The sequence below is a fragment of the Sinohyriopsis cumingii genome, chromosome 7 (genome assembly GCF_028554795.1).
Source record: "Sinohyriopsis cumingii isolate HCF-2022 chromosome 7, ASM2855479v2, whole genome shotgun sequence".
NCBI classification, from domain to species: domain Eukaryota; kingdom Metazoa; phylum Mollusca; class Bivalvia; order Unionida; family Unionidae; genus Sinohyriopsis; species Sinohyriopsis cumingii.
Genome location: NC_142967.1, coordinates 74,963,461 through 74,979,461, shown reverse-complemented (window position 1 = coordinate 74,979,461; position 16,001 = coordinate 74,963,461). Strand labels below are relative to the sequence as shown.

The following is a 16,001-nucleotide window of genomic DNA, read 5'->3' as shown; positions in this document are numbered from 1 at the left end:
CAGGTATTGCACCTGCACCCCACAGATTATGAAAACTTCTACCAAGTAAACTAGTAAGGTACCCTCCAATTTGACTAAAACCAAATCACAAAAGTTGGCTCCCAGAGTGGTAACAAGGTACATGGGTCTTGTTGATTATTGAACTTGTCAGAGAATTTGATGATAAAAACCACAGTCCAAGTTTGATAGATATCTTACCAGAAGTATATACTCCAGAGTGGTAACATGCAATTACTGATGGATAGAGGCAAATAGAGCCATACAAGAAGTTCCACTGGCCTTATGGCCACGTGAGATAAACAAAACTTTCAAATATGAAAGGTGTTTGAGTTTTGAAGAAAGTGCAAGCCAACTGCTACATACATTTAATGCTGGAAAATCCTTCAACATGGTAAAAATGTTACCAATTTGAAATATTCCTGCTATACACATTACCAATTCATGCCCCAACCATCCAATGACATCAAATATTAAATCCTATATAATGTATTACAAGCAGAACTTACGTGGGATCATTGGCTAGGTTCAAGAACAGACATACATTTTCCATAGAACCATTCTCTTCAAAATCTTGTTTAAAGAACCTGGCAGCTTCCATATTAACCTAAAAAAGTGGAAAACTTGTATTCATCCAACAAAGAAATCAGAAAGATCTTTAACATTTTCAGATCTGTACCCTTTAAAATAATCATCATATAGGTTACAGTACTCATTCTCTATAACATTATACAGGCAAGCCCTGAAAACTGCTCTCACAATTCCCTCATTATAACACTACATGGCAGCCACTGAGCATATTGCCTTATAGTGAAACTACCTTATAATGAAGTAGATACATATAATTTACTACATTATTAAAAGGGATATGTGACCACACCAATCTTACAATAGGAACAATGCTATAGTGCATGGTCTTATATAAAGGGAGCATTGTATCTCAAATCTGAATGTTTGCAATACAGGGTAGACAGATGTTTACACAAACAAGAATCAACTAGACATCATATAGCTCCACATCTTCCACTTATGTAAAGACTCCCATTTACAGTATCCTAAGGTCCATCGCTCTCTATTTATATACTACTTAATATGAAAACATCCTAGGAACACACAACTTAATATGACTGCATCCTATGGACACACAACTTAATATGACTGCATCCTATGGACACACACACAACTTAATATGATAGTGCACAATCATACAGCACTCTTTACATAAACTCAATATGATAGAACTCTCTTTTTTCACATTACACAATAGGATAGTAGCCTCAAGTTTAGTACTCTCAATTTTTACACTACTCAATATGATACTATCCTAAGGTGCAATACTCTCAATTTGTGAATTGCTCTATCCTACTGCACAGGATTGTCAATATGATAGTATCCTATGACACAGGACTCTCAATTTACATACTACTTACTACTTAAGATAATAGTATCAATATGATAGTTTCCTATGGCACAGGACTCTCAATATGATATTATCCTACTGCACAGGACTCTTAATATGATAGTATCCTATGACATAGGACTCTCAATTTCATAGTATCCCATGACACAGGTCTCTTCATATGATAGTATCCTAATTTACATACTGCATAAAATAATAACAGTATCCAAAGGTGCAGTACTCTCAAATGACACACTATTTATGCTACACCTTGTTTCTATGTTAACATAAAAACACTGAATGTAAAAAAAATTAAATTTCAAAATACACGTCATATATGCACTTTTTATGATAATGTATAGCAAGTTTCGTTGAAAATATCTTGAATCATTTGAGAGTTATGCTTTGGAAATGAAAATATTTGTGATGGCTATATCTCTGAGTATTATATTCAGGGAGGATAATGATCTCTGCGATTTAGATTTTTAATGTAGCTTTAAAAAAATTTCAATCATATTGCTACGATGTCTGCAGTATGGCAGTTTCCAGAGCATCATGCCACAGACATGTCACATGATGTCCCACGCTGTCAAAATATCCAACCATTCCTAACACTAACCTTTTAATGCTGAATGCCTAGAAAGGCAGTTGTTAGTACCATTTTTATAATTCTTTGGTATGACTCAGCCAGGGTTCGAACCCGCAATCTCCCACATCCGAGGTGGATGCTCTAACCACTAGGCCAGTGGAGGGATTAAGATATATTCTGCTTGTTCCCTGCTTGACAGTAGACCACGTTTACTATAGTATACCTCAATGACAGCTTGTGCCTTGTAAGCATGTACCTTCTTGCTGATTCTATGCACTAAATGTATGTCCTAAAAATGGCAGTGACTCAAATGAGGAGTTTTGGCCCATCTTTTTCAAGTAAATTTCTGGAGAATTTACTCCTATAAAATACCTGTAAAACATTCTCTTTATTAAAATGGTTTTTGTTTTATACATCAAAGGTTAGCTGAATGTATATCATTTTACAATATGGTCAGAATATTTTCCTAAAGCTAATTTCTAAAAGGACTTTGTGGAATAAATGTCTAACTTTTTCTTTGACAAAATACATTAGTCACTTGCTACAATAAATGATTTGGGTCCATAAAAATCATTCATTTCAACAAGGCAATTGTTACCATTAAGTCCTATAAATGGCAGCCAACAATCAGGTGGAGGAACCCTCCAAACCCCCAGGAAGAACCAACAACCAAAAGGGTGGCTACTATCAAGCTTTCCCATGCATGTCTAAGCCAAAGACTCAAACCCATGTGGACAGAGGTGAGATGTGAGTGATCTGTAAAGGTGAGAATCTTAGACCACTTGGCCACCCTGGGCCCATATCTTAAGGTACAAGTAATCTCTTGTGTCCTATGTAGGAGTATCTTCAAGTAAGGAATTTATTATATTAGCCAGGATTGATAAAGCAAGGGTTTACTCATCTTCCCTAGCCAAAGTTCTGATAACCCTATCTACACCTTGGCATATCGAGCAGATATTTCTATGCTTTGGCTATGTGAATTTCCTTGGATGTGGGGCAAGCCACTGCATACAATCAAAATTAAGTTGCTCAAATCAGAACACAGTTCTTATGTGATCGAGAAAAGGGGAGCACACAACCTGAATGGACTGATAAATAAACAATTTTCCAGTGCCGGTCCATGTTTGCACAAATACCTTTCACTCAAATACTCCAGCGTGTAATGGGTTTGCTCTTGTACATAATCATACTTATTGTTAAACTTACAAAGTATCCTTTTTAGATCAACTGGCACCACAGTTTTTGGCTGATGTACTATCCACCACGCTATTGGTTAGTTGGTATTACATACTAAAGGAGGCAACATTTGACAAAGAAATCAATATAGCTGTTCGATCCGCCAAGGTGTAGATAGGGTTATTGGAACCTTGGCTAGCGAAGATGGGGTTTACTGTACTGAAATTATTGCCTTTTGGTGCTAACAAGCTAAATTTATAATTTCTGCTCCATACAAGAAATATCAAGACTTAAACTTCTGCTAAGGAATGACACTTTTAATTATATATGGGCGGCAGTGGAATGATCCAAACAAACCCATATGTTCTGTATTGATAAATCCAATTAAAATCAGATGCAAGATTTGGGTCTTTCATAATGGGAAAACAAGCTTCTATCTACAATTGATCTCATCTACATAACAGATCCACTTTATAACCATCTTGGATAACATATTCACTACAGCTCTAGGACACCATATTTTGGCGTAAAACTACTGTATTTGAATTGGCATAATTCTTAAGTTCATCTGCACGATTCGTAGCAAGAAAGAATTACAGCGAAACCTGAACAAAACAATAACTTTTGGGACTAACTTAAACTTACTGTAAAATATAAATAACTGTTGTATGGCAGTTATGTAATGTATTGTGTTGGATGTTATAAAATTTGACTGTCTTATAGACGTGGCTGATGTAGCAAGTTTATCTGTACTTACACCCATAGCAGCAAACACAATGGCAAAGTTATCCTCATGATCATCAGTCACACCCTTATGTCTTCCTGGCAATTTGACCAAACCACCCTGTCGGCAAATCTGGGCTGCAATCTGACATAAAATGGCAAACATTAATTCCTAAAGTAAGCGGTAATAATTCTTTCATAATAACTATTCATGAAGTTTTAAAGACTTCTACTATGGTTGAAACATCTGAAACTCAACAGATGTCATTCAATTTCATCCAGTTTTAGGTTAACCCTAATCAACATTAAAACATGTATACAGTAAAACCTGTCTTGAGAGACCACTGCTATGAGAGACCACCTGTCTTGAGAGACCAGGTTCTCCATGTACAAATTTAGAGATTATATAGTGCTATAACCTGTTATGTGAGACCACCTGTCATGAGAGACCGTTATGTTTTGGCAGAAGGGGTGGTCTTTCAAGACAGGTTCCACTGTATAAAAAAAACTACTTCAGTCTATGCAAGAACATTCTACCATTCAGGTTATTTTTGTTTAGTTTTTTCATAAACTTTAAATTTAGTTTAAAGCTTATAGTGTACATTTCTGATTTGCATTTTAAATCTGGAACGTTCCATCCAAATTAAAAGTGACTCAAACACATGCCATCAAATTACAACGAAAGTCTCTGGTATGTTACATACTTCATTGTGTGGCAGACCAGCAGCAGAGAAGATGGGGATCTTCTGCCCTCTGGCAATACTGTTCATAGTGTCAATGGCTGAAATACCTGTCTGAATCATCTCCTCTGGGTAAATACGAGACCATGGGTTGATGGGTTGACCTGTTGAAATACAGTTTAGTTTACATTATTCAACTGCAAACTGCACAGACCCAGATCTACAAATGCAAAATGCATCAGCATATCTGATCTATGTCGTTTGATAGGATTAACCAGCAGAACTAATAAAACAGACCCATATCTGCCAGCTCATCATGCAATGGCTGATCAGGGTTCATGTTCTTTGTAATTGCACACAACTCATATACAAATCTAATCTTGGTTATCCATCAGGTGTTATCCAATTATTGCTTGATACAATACTTCTGTTGGATGATTTGTTTTGTTAGCCCTAAAAATGTCATGCATGACATGATGTTCCAAGTCTACCATGGGATGTCATTATTTTTGTTGGAAATGGCGAAAACTCAAATTGCCCTAGATATTCTTAATAACAAGCCTCATACCAATTTTTTTTTCCAAACCATTATGTCCCTCAAAAGTTAGTGAGCAAAAATGAAATTTGTAGGATGCAACATGATATGACATGATGGACAGACAAGGGCAACACTATATGACACCTTCACAGAAATGATGGGCATACAAATCATGCAATGGCACTTTTATTTTGATTTCAATCATCCATTCCACAGTGTTCAAGGAAATAAGTTCATGTAAACAAAAATGTTTAAACACAGTAACATGAATGCTAAACTTAACATTAAGTCAAATATACATATCTATAGACAGAAAAGAGTAATGTCCAGTGTATCCCCCTGGGGTGTAAAGTTGAGGGTTAAAAAAAAAAATCTTGGTGTCAGAACTGGGGGTCAAATAAAAAATGTGGGGGTCAAAAATGTAGACAAATTTTCATCTCACCCTTTACTTTTTCAACCTGAAATAGGATATTGCAACTTGCATAACACTCTCTCTCTCTCTCTCTCTCTAAAATACAAATAAACCAACATGCACAATTGACAAACATATGCATTGTCTATTCAATGAATAATTTAATTAGTTCACTTTTCTTTTAGTTTAAAGTCATACTTTTAACAGTCTCCTTATAATCTTTTTGTAGCAATATTATAGACCAACACATTACATATAAGCCAATACAAAAAGCTAATTAAAACTTTTTAACCAAATGGCAGTTAATTTACTTTCTTTCATAAAATGTGTACTCTCATTAGTTTCTTTCTAATAAGTTAAACTTGAACTTTAAGATCTTTCTTTAATTGCAGCAAATTAAAAACCAACAAAATCTGCAATGACCCCTGACTTTGTAATACTGATTTCTTTGTTGTGAAAGAATGTCTTGGGCAATAATGTGTTTTCCAGATATCTTGTGGTGAACAAGGGCCGATTTTTTTAAAATTCTTACACCCTGTTACAAAAGGATTATTCACTTTTGCAGTCTTCGCAATCATGCAATCAGAAGTCACACCGGTAATCCTAATGGATGTGCCATATTCAAGTCAAGGGAATTATTTTCTCCATTTTTCATTAAAGTTGGATCCAGTTACTCTTTTGTGTTCTGCTTCTTTCACCTTCTTCGCTAATCATTCTTAGTCCAAGCTGTATTAATCTGGTGATCACTTTCTAGTGCAACAAGCATTGACGTCAAACATCTGGATGACATCTTGTTGAGCTCGACGGAAATCATGTAAGAGCTTGCGAGATATGGAGAAGCTACTCTGTCATAACAATGCCTATGCTAGTCTGGTTCCCTGTTTCGTATGCTCCCTGCATTGCACTCCGCTATATGAATAGCGGACAGCAACGCAGGAGGGAACCAGACTATGCATATGCTCGAAGTATACACGATGCCATCCCTTATCCAAAGCACTGGATATTAAATAAATCCTAATTGATTTATGCGAATCCTTTACGTAAAAAGAAAATGCACAGCAACAAAACGTGTGCGTCAGTTTTCTCAAGCATGCATCCCTGATGCATTAAATGTTTGTAAAGGGAAACACTGCATAATGCTAAATGTCCAACCACAATCCTAGTAGTGCACAACATTTTAGAAATTTATGTTTTTTCTAATGATCTGGAAATTGTACCATCATGCAGACATTACCCTGGATATCCAAGAAATCCTCTGCAAGAACTGGTGGACCTTTATCAATAGGCTTTCCTGACCCATTGAAAACACGACCTGGAGAAGAAAATAAAAAAGTGAAATATGAAATGGAACAAGAGTTATATGTTGTATCCCTAATGAATTACTAAACCCTGGTCAGTAAAAACAAACTAAGCAAGAAAATCAATTCACTGTAGCCAACATTTAACAAATGTTAACATTAATCCTCAAAATATATGTACCAGTCAAGGTTTGTAACAATACAAGAAAAAGTCAGAAAAATGAAGCTCAATATGATATACTTGATGTAATCACTGCAGTATAAAGGGTAGTCATGTGACATAAACATCTAATGGTATGACGGCATTATTTCAGAAGAGTTCAATGTAACAACCTGATGTTGACTTTTTCTATTAATGAAGGCACTGCCAAGTTCTTTTTCTGGAACAGTGCCATTTCTGGATCAGAAAGTTGTCTTTGTACAGTGTGGTTTATGGTGTGCTAGTACGTGATAATATGGCTGCTAAGTTCATGACTTTTCAAGCGTTTACTAAAAGATATGTTTCTATATGAGAATGGCTTTCTTGAGCAAAAGTGGTATAAAAAAATGTGTGTTACTTAAGGATAGGACACCCAATAATAAGTTACATGCGTTTGGGGTCAGAATTATTTTTGAAACAAGTTAGTGTCGATGAAATCAGCAACTTAATAAATACACGCAAGCGATGCAGGAGCTTCAATCCAAATAAAACACAAAAGACCATTAAGAACTGGACCAGATTTTTTTTAATAGTCTCCACATATTAAAAATACTATATCTGAGGAAAGTTTTTTTGAATATTATCATCTGAGAGGTGTGGAACACTTTGAAATAAAAAAATTGTTTTGATTTTCAACATACACATGATTGTTACTAGAATGTTCAGCACCTGAAGAAGCTTTCTGATACAGTAAATGTGTGTTGTAATTTAAATTTCGTGAAGAAAGTTAACATTCTACAATATAGCTTGTGTGCAACATATTTCTCTTGATTATTTTTAACCAAAAATCACCCCAATTATCTCTGATTATCAAATTAGCCATCATATATACCATTAAATTACCCGTGATGGGGAACCTACATGTATCATCCTCACTATCTCATTGTTCTTTTATTTCAAGGCTGTTCCATTAAAACATACATGGGACCCGGGGATGGCACTTTTAAAAGCAATGTCAGGGTGGTTTGGATTCAAAATTGCTTCTGTCCCTGGTTGTTTATTCAATAAAATTGCTTATATTGGTGGTTAAAATAGCTGGTTTGGTAGGTCTGCCTAAAAGTTAGAGCTAAACATAATCAAACACTTCCACTTTAGATATCCAGTCATTAAATTCGTATTTTATGTTATGCACACCATATTTATTCCCATAAAGAGTTGGCATATTTCATTCTAACAGACAACAGACCATAAAACGTCATTGGTCAGCTATAAATAGGTCAGGGAAAGCCTACCACATGATATGCATTTGTAGATTTTTTAATACTTGTCCTTATAAAATTAAATTATACATTCTGCGGCCACATTAATTTTAGTCTCATGAGACTTAGTCTGTATCATTCAGATCCGATGCGTGCTGTGAAATGAACTGAATGTAGCCATATTGTGATAGTAATGGCAGTAAAACATGTTTTTGACCGGGGAAGAAGTCAGTATTTGGCTGAGAAAGCAAAGCCTTGAGAAGTAATTGACAGCCTTAGAGGTAAGTTGTTATTTTTTCAGCAAGCTAATCAGAAAGTGTTAAAAGAATAGCAAAATTATGTTTATTCAATCATTATGAATGTTGTTGTCATAGACTCATTTCTGTCAGTCAAAAGCCATTGAAACATGTACTTGTCTTTATCAAATTAACTCAAGATGACTGACACACAGAGAATCAGCGAGGGGCAGATTTCAAGTTAGTTACCTTGTGTTAATTGATTGAAGGGGCATAAACTAATGCTTGTGTGTAATGGAGTCTCCTTTGGAGATTTTAACTTCAACATGTAATCGATCCAAGTCCAGTTCCCATAGATAATTCTGATGTTTCTGCCTGTAGCTTAGCAAAATTTGACTATTTAATGGTTATCAGAGGAAAAATCTGATTCTGATTGATGGCACTTTAAAGTCAGAATGAAAGAAGTGCAGAGCATAATACCACTGCATTACTGTTGTATGTCTGTATGAAGTATCTTATGTGACACTTTATATGAACTAGTTTCATGGATTCAGTTGCATTTTTTAAAGTTACTGTGATAGTTTAAAAGAAATCTCAGAACTATTGTAATAAATGGCAATATATCAAAAAGTTTAAAGTTGTATAAAAAAAATGAGAAAATTATCTCAAAACCGATTAGTTGGTGATCAATAGATCATTATTCACCCAATCTTCGAGTTATTTCTACATAGAAAATATACTGTCCATACCTAATTAAAATGTTAATTTTTGGTAATCTAAGTCACTGATACTTGATAGGAAGCAGTTCTTTTTTTTTTATTGGTGGTGGTCATAACCATGCAAGTATTTATTAACAATGTGCTCGGTTGTGGCTTGTATACAAGTATATGATTACAACTTTCTGCTTTGTATCCAGTCATCTCATTTTCTCCAACAAATATAAGCACAATGATACCATAGTTGCAAGTTAAATTAAACACTGTTGACTTTATGTTTGGATTTTTCTATGTGCATGTCAAGTTGCTAAACATTTGGACAGTACACCATTTTTGGGTATGTTTATCATCTCCAAAATATATATAGCATATAACATAATTGCTGCCTTACATTCCATGCCTACTGTTTATTCACTTGAATAAGTTTCATAATGAATGCACGAGTGGTCATTTTTAAGTTCACGTGTTAGTTTCAATGGGAGTCTTATGTTGGCTTTGGATTGAACTTTTTGTTGAGGACTGTCGATTTTGTACGTACACATTGAAGGGTGGTATGAAGTTTGAATATGTGTTGGTGGGGTTAAGACCAAGTAGTACATACACACCTAATAACAAAAACTTTATTAAAATTATAATAAAACCTATTTGCCATAGCCAGCAACAAACTGATAGTATTTGAAAACTTTCCAATTTGTTTGTAGATCCTTACCAATTTTAAAAATAAAAAACATGAAAAAAAGAAATTATAAGTAAGTAAAGTACATCATTTTCAATTGGCCAGTGAGAGGGCGGTCAACCATTCAGCGTACAACAGTTGCATATTAAGCTGGTCTGATCATGGCCATACAAGTTGTGTGAAAAGGGATAGATGTGTCTTCCCTAGTATATTTTTTATAGTTCATATAAAACTGACAAGTTAATTATAAGCAACTTGTTTAGACCCTTAGCCCTTTTCTAGTTTCCAGGATGGATGATGCATGGCAGTCAGAACTGTGCCATCTGCACCAAGTACTTGCAATGTACAGTTTCACTATTTTTTTTAGAAATAATGGACAAATAAAAATTTAACTCCAAAATTTATAGAATTAGTGAGATTATCAATCACAGTGAATGATCAAAAAACAGGGACTTGATCATGCAAATAAAGAGACTGTGTTACTAAAGAAACTCTTGATTGATTCGAAATGCAAACAAATTGACAGTGTTTTAAGTGGGGGTACTTAGCAAATGTAAACATTCGCACTGGGGAGGGGTTAGAAAAAAGTACACCCTGCAAATGGGGTGGGTGGGTGGAAGAGATAAATAAAATGGCTGTTTTCAAATGTACTAAATGGACAGCCTCTTATCCTCATCTGGAATAATAACTCTTATTAGGCCAGCAGTGATGATGAGACAAAACAGTTTTAGTCATTTTTTGAATTTTTTATTAATGTTAAGATCTGAATGGCTGCATGAAATTTTAATCAATATTTTTCAAAATTATTATAGAGCTTATTTTATTTTAGATGGTACAAAATGTTACTGTCAGAAACTGAAAAGGAAATTTGCACCATTTTTAAACATAGAAATTTGATAATGAGTAATCCCTTGCAGTACTTATTTAATCACTGGACAGGTCCTTGCATCAAGCTGTTATATCTCTAGCACACACACACACAAAAGTACTTAACCCCCCCTCCCACACAATCAATGCCAACATGGGCAAGGCACTTTATTACAATGCCCTGGTGCTAAATCACTAAATAACCAAACAGTTTCAGCACTCTGCAGTGAAATACAAGAAATGGTTGTACCTTTGATTCCTATAAATTTTTATCAATTATCATGTGATGTGTGGACCCTTATGCCAGAAAATGATGAAAACCCTAATGTGTATATATAAGTAACTGTAATTAAAGTTTATAAATTGCACTTATATTACTCTGGTAAAGATTGTATTCAAGATTATCGTTTTAAATCTAATATGCATTTCTGTAGAACTATCTCTTGCAGACCAGCTCCAGTCGAGTCATCATGTTTATGTTAGTCATAGTGTACATGGACTGGGTCCGTTGCCAGATGACATGTAGCCAAAGTGTTTCAATATATAAAAAAAAGAACTTAAACCTGGCTGTCAGACCAAGTCAACATTTCTGGTCAGCATGTTAAATGGAAATTTGGTTGCAGCATTAGGCTTTGTTAAGTGTGAATATCTGGCTGAGAGTCAAAAACTGGCACATTTGAGTGATGACTGGTGCTTATAAAAGTTGTCAGAGCTATGTAAAGAGTATTCAACATGCCTAGGTGTATATTGCAAAACCATGACATGCATACAGGATTGCTACAGTGTCTACATTCTACTGTACTGTTGTCTTTTTCCATAACATTTAGCACATGTGAAATGCTATTAGCATGGATAGTCACTCCTCTGCCGTAAATGCTATTCTACAACCACTCCCTACTACTGTTTGTAGGAGATGAAAAATGCGATAGACAAGGTCACCGTATACTGATCCAATCTACAAAATTATGCATGGTTCTTTATGCCTTATTATAAATGAGCTGGTATACCATAAAACTTTAATCAATGAATTAATGAGCCCCGATGGATGTGTAAACTGATGAAATCTGTGAAATGTGTCAAAACCTCTTGAAAGAACAAAGGTGTAAAATTTGTTAATTATAATCAGCTATATGATACAATCTTTCATCTGGTAACTTCTTACAGCCATAAATGTATTGTATCCTTTACATGACCTAAAATTATTATACCATTTACAAGAATTTCATGCAAATCAGGATCTCTGACCCTTTCTTTTTTATTCTGATGATTGACTGAACTGCACAGACTGCAACTGTGTTTTACTACCCTTGGGAATAAGGTACTGTGTATTATATTGGTATTATATTGATGTAATTAGCATCAACCATCAGCACCAACTCTTAAACAAAGGAATGTGACTCTTAGATTTGACAAGTTATGGACACCTCACTTTTTTCAGGCACACTGACCTTCATATTTGAATTCTTTTTATCCCAGAATCGATAGAATTCTTCCTTACCACAACTGCAAACCATCCATAAAGCCTGGTAACCAAAGATGGCAGAGAGATAACCAACATCATAACAAAATATGCTGTTTTATGGTGGACACGTACATTTTATATTAACACTGATTCTACAATATAATCTGAAGAAAATATGGTGCAATAAATTGAACAATTATGTTCCATAACCAACTTTTTGCTTGGAAGAAATATACATGAGGCTGCAAGAAATTAATGTTATAATGTTGTTGATTTGGGGTTTGGATCTGCTCTATTAGACTCACAAAGGGAATTTGGGTTTTGGATTACGTCTATTACCCCAGATAGAGAGCAGGTCATGGATCAGACCTATTATACCAACAAAGGGAGCATAGGTTTGGAGCTCAGCCCAAAAATGGTATGTAATAATTGGAGAGTAAACAAGGAGGATGTAGAGACAAATGAGCTCATTCTACTTCGGCAGCCCTAAGATTAACGTCTGACATGACATCTTTTATTGCCTGAGCACTGATATGCATGTCTATTTATATTTCTTACCTAACATGTCCTCTGACACTGGCATTCTGAGAATGTCCCCCGTGAATTCACATGTTGTGTGTTTGGCATCAATACCTGAGGTTCCTTCAAACACCTGGAAACAACAACAGTTTGAAATTTTACATAATCTAATTTAACAGAATGAATAAAAAAAATTCATAATGGGCTATTTTATTAATGTAATATCATTTATAAAGTGTTACATTGTGATCATGTGTTACATTCAGCACAATGTGTCCTTTGTTCTATTATTTCTGAAAAATAAGGCACTGAGGAAATTTGACACCTTACATTTTGAAAATTTTGAAGATTGTACAAAATCTGTGTCTTGACTGTTTCCTGATACTGTTATCACTTGTCATTTTTTCCAGGAGTAACTAGATCTGTCAGTAAGTGTAAATAACATTTTGTAGAGAAAATTGGCTTGGAAAGTTTAGGATCAAAGTGATGAAAATAACTTGTGAGATGTTGATAAGTAATTATGTTCCATCTTTAGATTATAAATACAGTGTGACCCCACTATAGCACGCTCTGTTATAATGCAAATTCTGATACAACATGGTCGTGGTGTGGCTCCTGAAATTTCATATACATGTACGTTTCTTGTACACGAAAAAGGTCTTTCTTAAAAGCACGGGAAAAAAATCATAAAAAGTTTATTATCATTTTGGGGAAGAGATTGCAAATGAATATTACAAGGCAATCGTGGCGAGGCTCCTGAAATTTTAAATGTATTTTTCTCGTACATGAAAAAGTATTTTTTCTTCTTAAAAGTACAAAAAATAATGTATAAAAAGTTTATTCTGGGATCGAGCAGGCTTTGCCAATGTCGCAAACTTTGACTTTTTTCCTTATCAGCAGCAAAATATACCATCTGGCAATTTTATTTTTATTGGCGACAATGTTTGGTTGTTTAAACTTGTATATACAATCATTGGTTTGGAGTGGAGAAATTCAGATGCCCCATGAAAGGAAGCTGCAAAGTGATATAACATGCACTGAAATTTATCTTTCTTACATAAACAAATTCTTTGTCGATTTTGACAAACCTATCTAAAACAGTGCATTGTTATGTCATAATCCGCTTATCTTGACATTCAACATATCCTATGTATTGGACAATATCCTCCCATTCTGCACTAAAGCCATTGTAGAGAAAAGATCACAGAAAATGCGATCTAAATTGAGTGTCATATAGTTATCAAGTGTATGGTTTGCTCCAATGGCACATTGCCACCAAATTTTCATTGTAGTTACTGGCATTATCCTAACCATGGGAGGTAACCCACTGTTAGGAGCATGATGAAATTATTCCAACCCCAAATGTAAAGATAACGCTTAAAGTACTGATCTGACAAAGCCAAGCTTTGGGACAAAAACTCTTGTCATGACACCAGTGCTTACCAAGTTTAAAAAATATCAAATGCTTTTGGAGATACTAAATGAATAAGAGTGTAAATCGCAGAAAAATATGTGTAATAAAATGGGGATAACTTAAAATGCCAATCATATGAACTAAGCTTTTACAGAATACAATGTCTAGCCATGATATAAAAGAATGTCAAATTGCATGAAGATATCTCAAAAAGGTTCAAGTAGTACCATTGTACTGCCCATCAGCACAATAATGGCTATATGGTGCCAACTAAAGGTAATGTAAAAGAATAAGAATGTAAACATGAAGTGCATACAAATTTAGGAAGACAAACCCTTATGAAAAATGAAAACATCAAGTACAAGATAAAATTTAAAACAAAGATATTAAAATTCTGTAAGATGCATAGACAGCAAAAGATAAATGTTAAGAAGCATAGAATCCTTAAAAGATATGATCATTCTTTTTATATATAAACTATATTCCCTCCAAAAGTGCAATATTTTCTCAACTGGTATACCATCAAAATTTCTTGCAGTTTTATGTCCAATACTTCTGTTTCACTGGATAGAGGTGATAAGCCAACTCCAGTATACACCCCTGCCATATTTCTATGTGGGGTGCATTTATGTCTGAACTCCATTACATATCCACCCATCCACCTCACACACACTGCAACTTCAACTACATTAAAAGAGTCATAATGCAATGGCTGCATTTAAGTTAAAATCTGGTCTCAAAACCTTTGAAAGTGTCATAATAATTTACATTTTTGTACCTCTTGCCTTTCATACTCTACCAGTAACCACTGGCATGGTTTCCACCCAGCAATTTAAAAGGACATGTGGTAAGGATGGATGGATGGATGATGATAATAACAGTAACCCTGATAACTAAAAAGGTTGCTTCCTTGCTCTGGATAATTCATGATTATTAGTGATTGCCAATTCTCAGAGAATAAATATCTAAAAGAGTTCAAAATTTTTGGCAATACCACAATGCCTTCATGATTATTATACTTAAAAGGAACTCTTAATATATCAATGCTCTGAAATCACTAATGATCATCAGTAACTGTGATGTTTTTGGACATGTCATCTGGATAAAACAATTTCTTTTATATGCTGAATCCTAAAACAACTTAGATAACTATGAGAACTGAGTTGGCAAATATCTAGTAGAGTAAAATCTTTCCTAACAACCACCTTACAAATCAAACCACAGACACCATCTTCCAAATCAATTCATACCTACCACCCATCACCCAAATCAAATCACTCTTATCATCACCTCCCAAAATTAAGCCACTCCAACCAACAACCTCCCAAGTCAAACCAGATTATCCAACCAGCCATCTACTAAATCAATCCACTCCTACCACACACTTTCCAAATCAAAACCATATTACAAGCAACCAAACCTGGTAATTCCCTATCTACTAAAATAGACTACATTTATCTAGACTCATTATGGTCTTAATTTGAAGTTTCTTAACAGTGAATGTTTTGTTATGGCAACATAAAAACAATAACAACAAAAGGCTGTGAACACATCAAGCATAAAAAGTCACGGAGTGGTTGGATACTGACCTGTACAACGGCTTTAGAGCCGCTAACCTCCAGGACTTGACCACTTCTGGTGCTGCCATCTGCTAAAGTCAGGTTCACAATCTCTGCAAACTTTGGAAACTGAAATAACACGAAATATTAATTAAATATCAGACACTGAAGAAATAAGACTGACCAGGGTATTGTCTGAAACACCTGAATAAGACCTACATTGAGGCCATACAATTAATAAATTCTCCTAAATATTTTGAAATGTACACACTTCCACTGACATTCTTGTCACAATATACCATCTCAAATTCTATATTTAGAAATACAAGGAAAACCCCACAA

General features: G+C 34.7%; 1 protein-coding gene across 1 annotated transcript in view; it reads right to left on the bottom strand.

The window, feature by feature from the left end:
* Nucleotides 1-16,001, bottom strand: part of LOC149795527 (V-type proton ATPase subunit B) — a 34,673-nt gene that overhangs the window by 8,414 nt on the left and 10,258 nt on the right. The window contains exons 3-8 of the mRNA XM_089965334.1: nt 15,690-15,788; nt 12,726-12,819; nt 6,749-6,826; nt 4,589-4,728; nt 3,919-4,029; nt 507-604 (exon numbers count right to left, since the gene is read on the bottom strand). Coding sequence (XP_089821460.1) covers nt 507-604; nt 3,919-4,029; nt 4,589-4,728; nt 6,749-6,826; nt 12,726-12,819; nt 15,690-15,788 — 620 coding nt within the window. The remainder of the gene's footprint in view (nt 1-506; nt 605-3,918; nt 4,030-4,588; nt 4,729-6,748; nt 6,827-12,725; nt 12,820-15,689; nt 15,789-16,001) is intronic.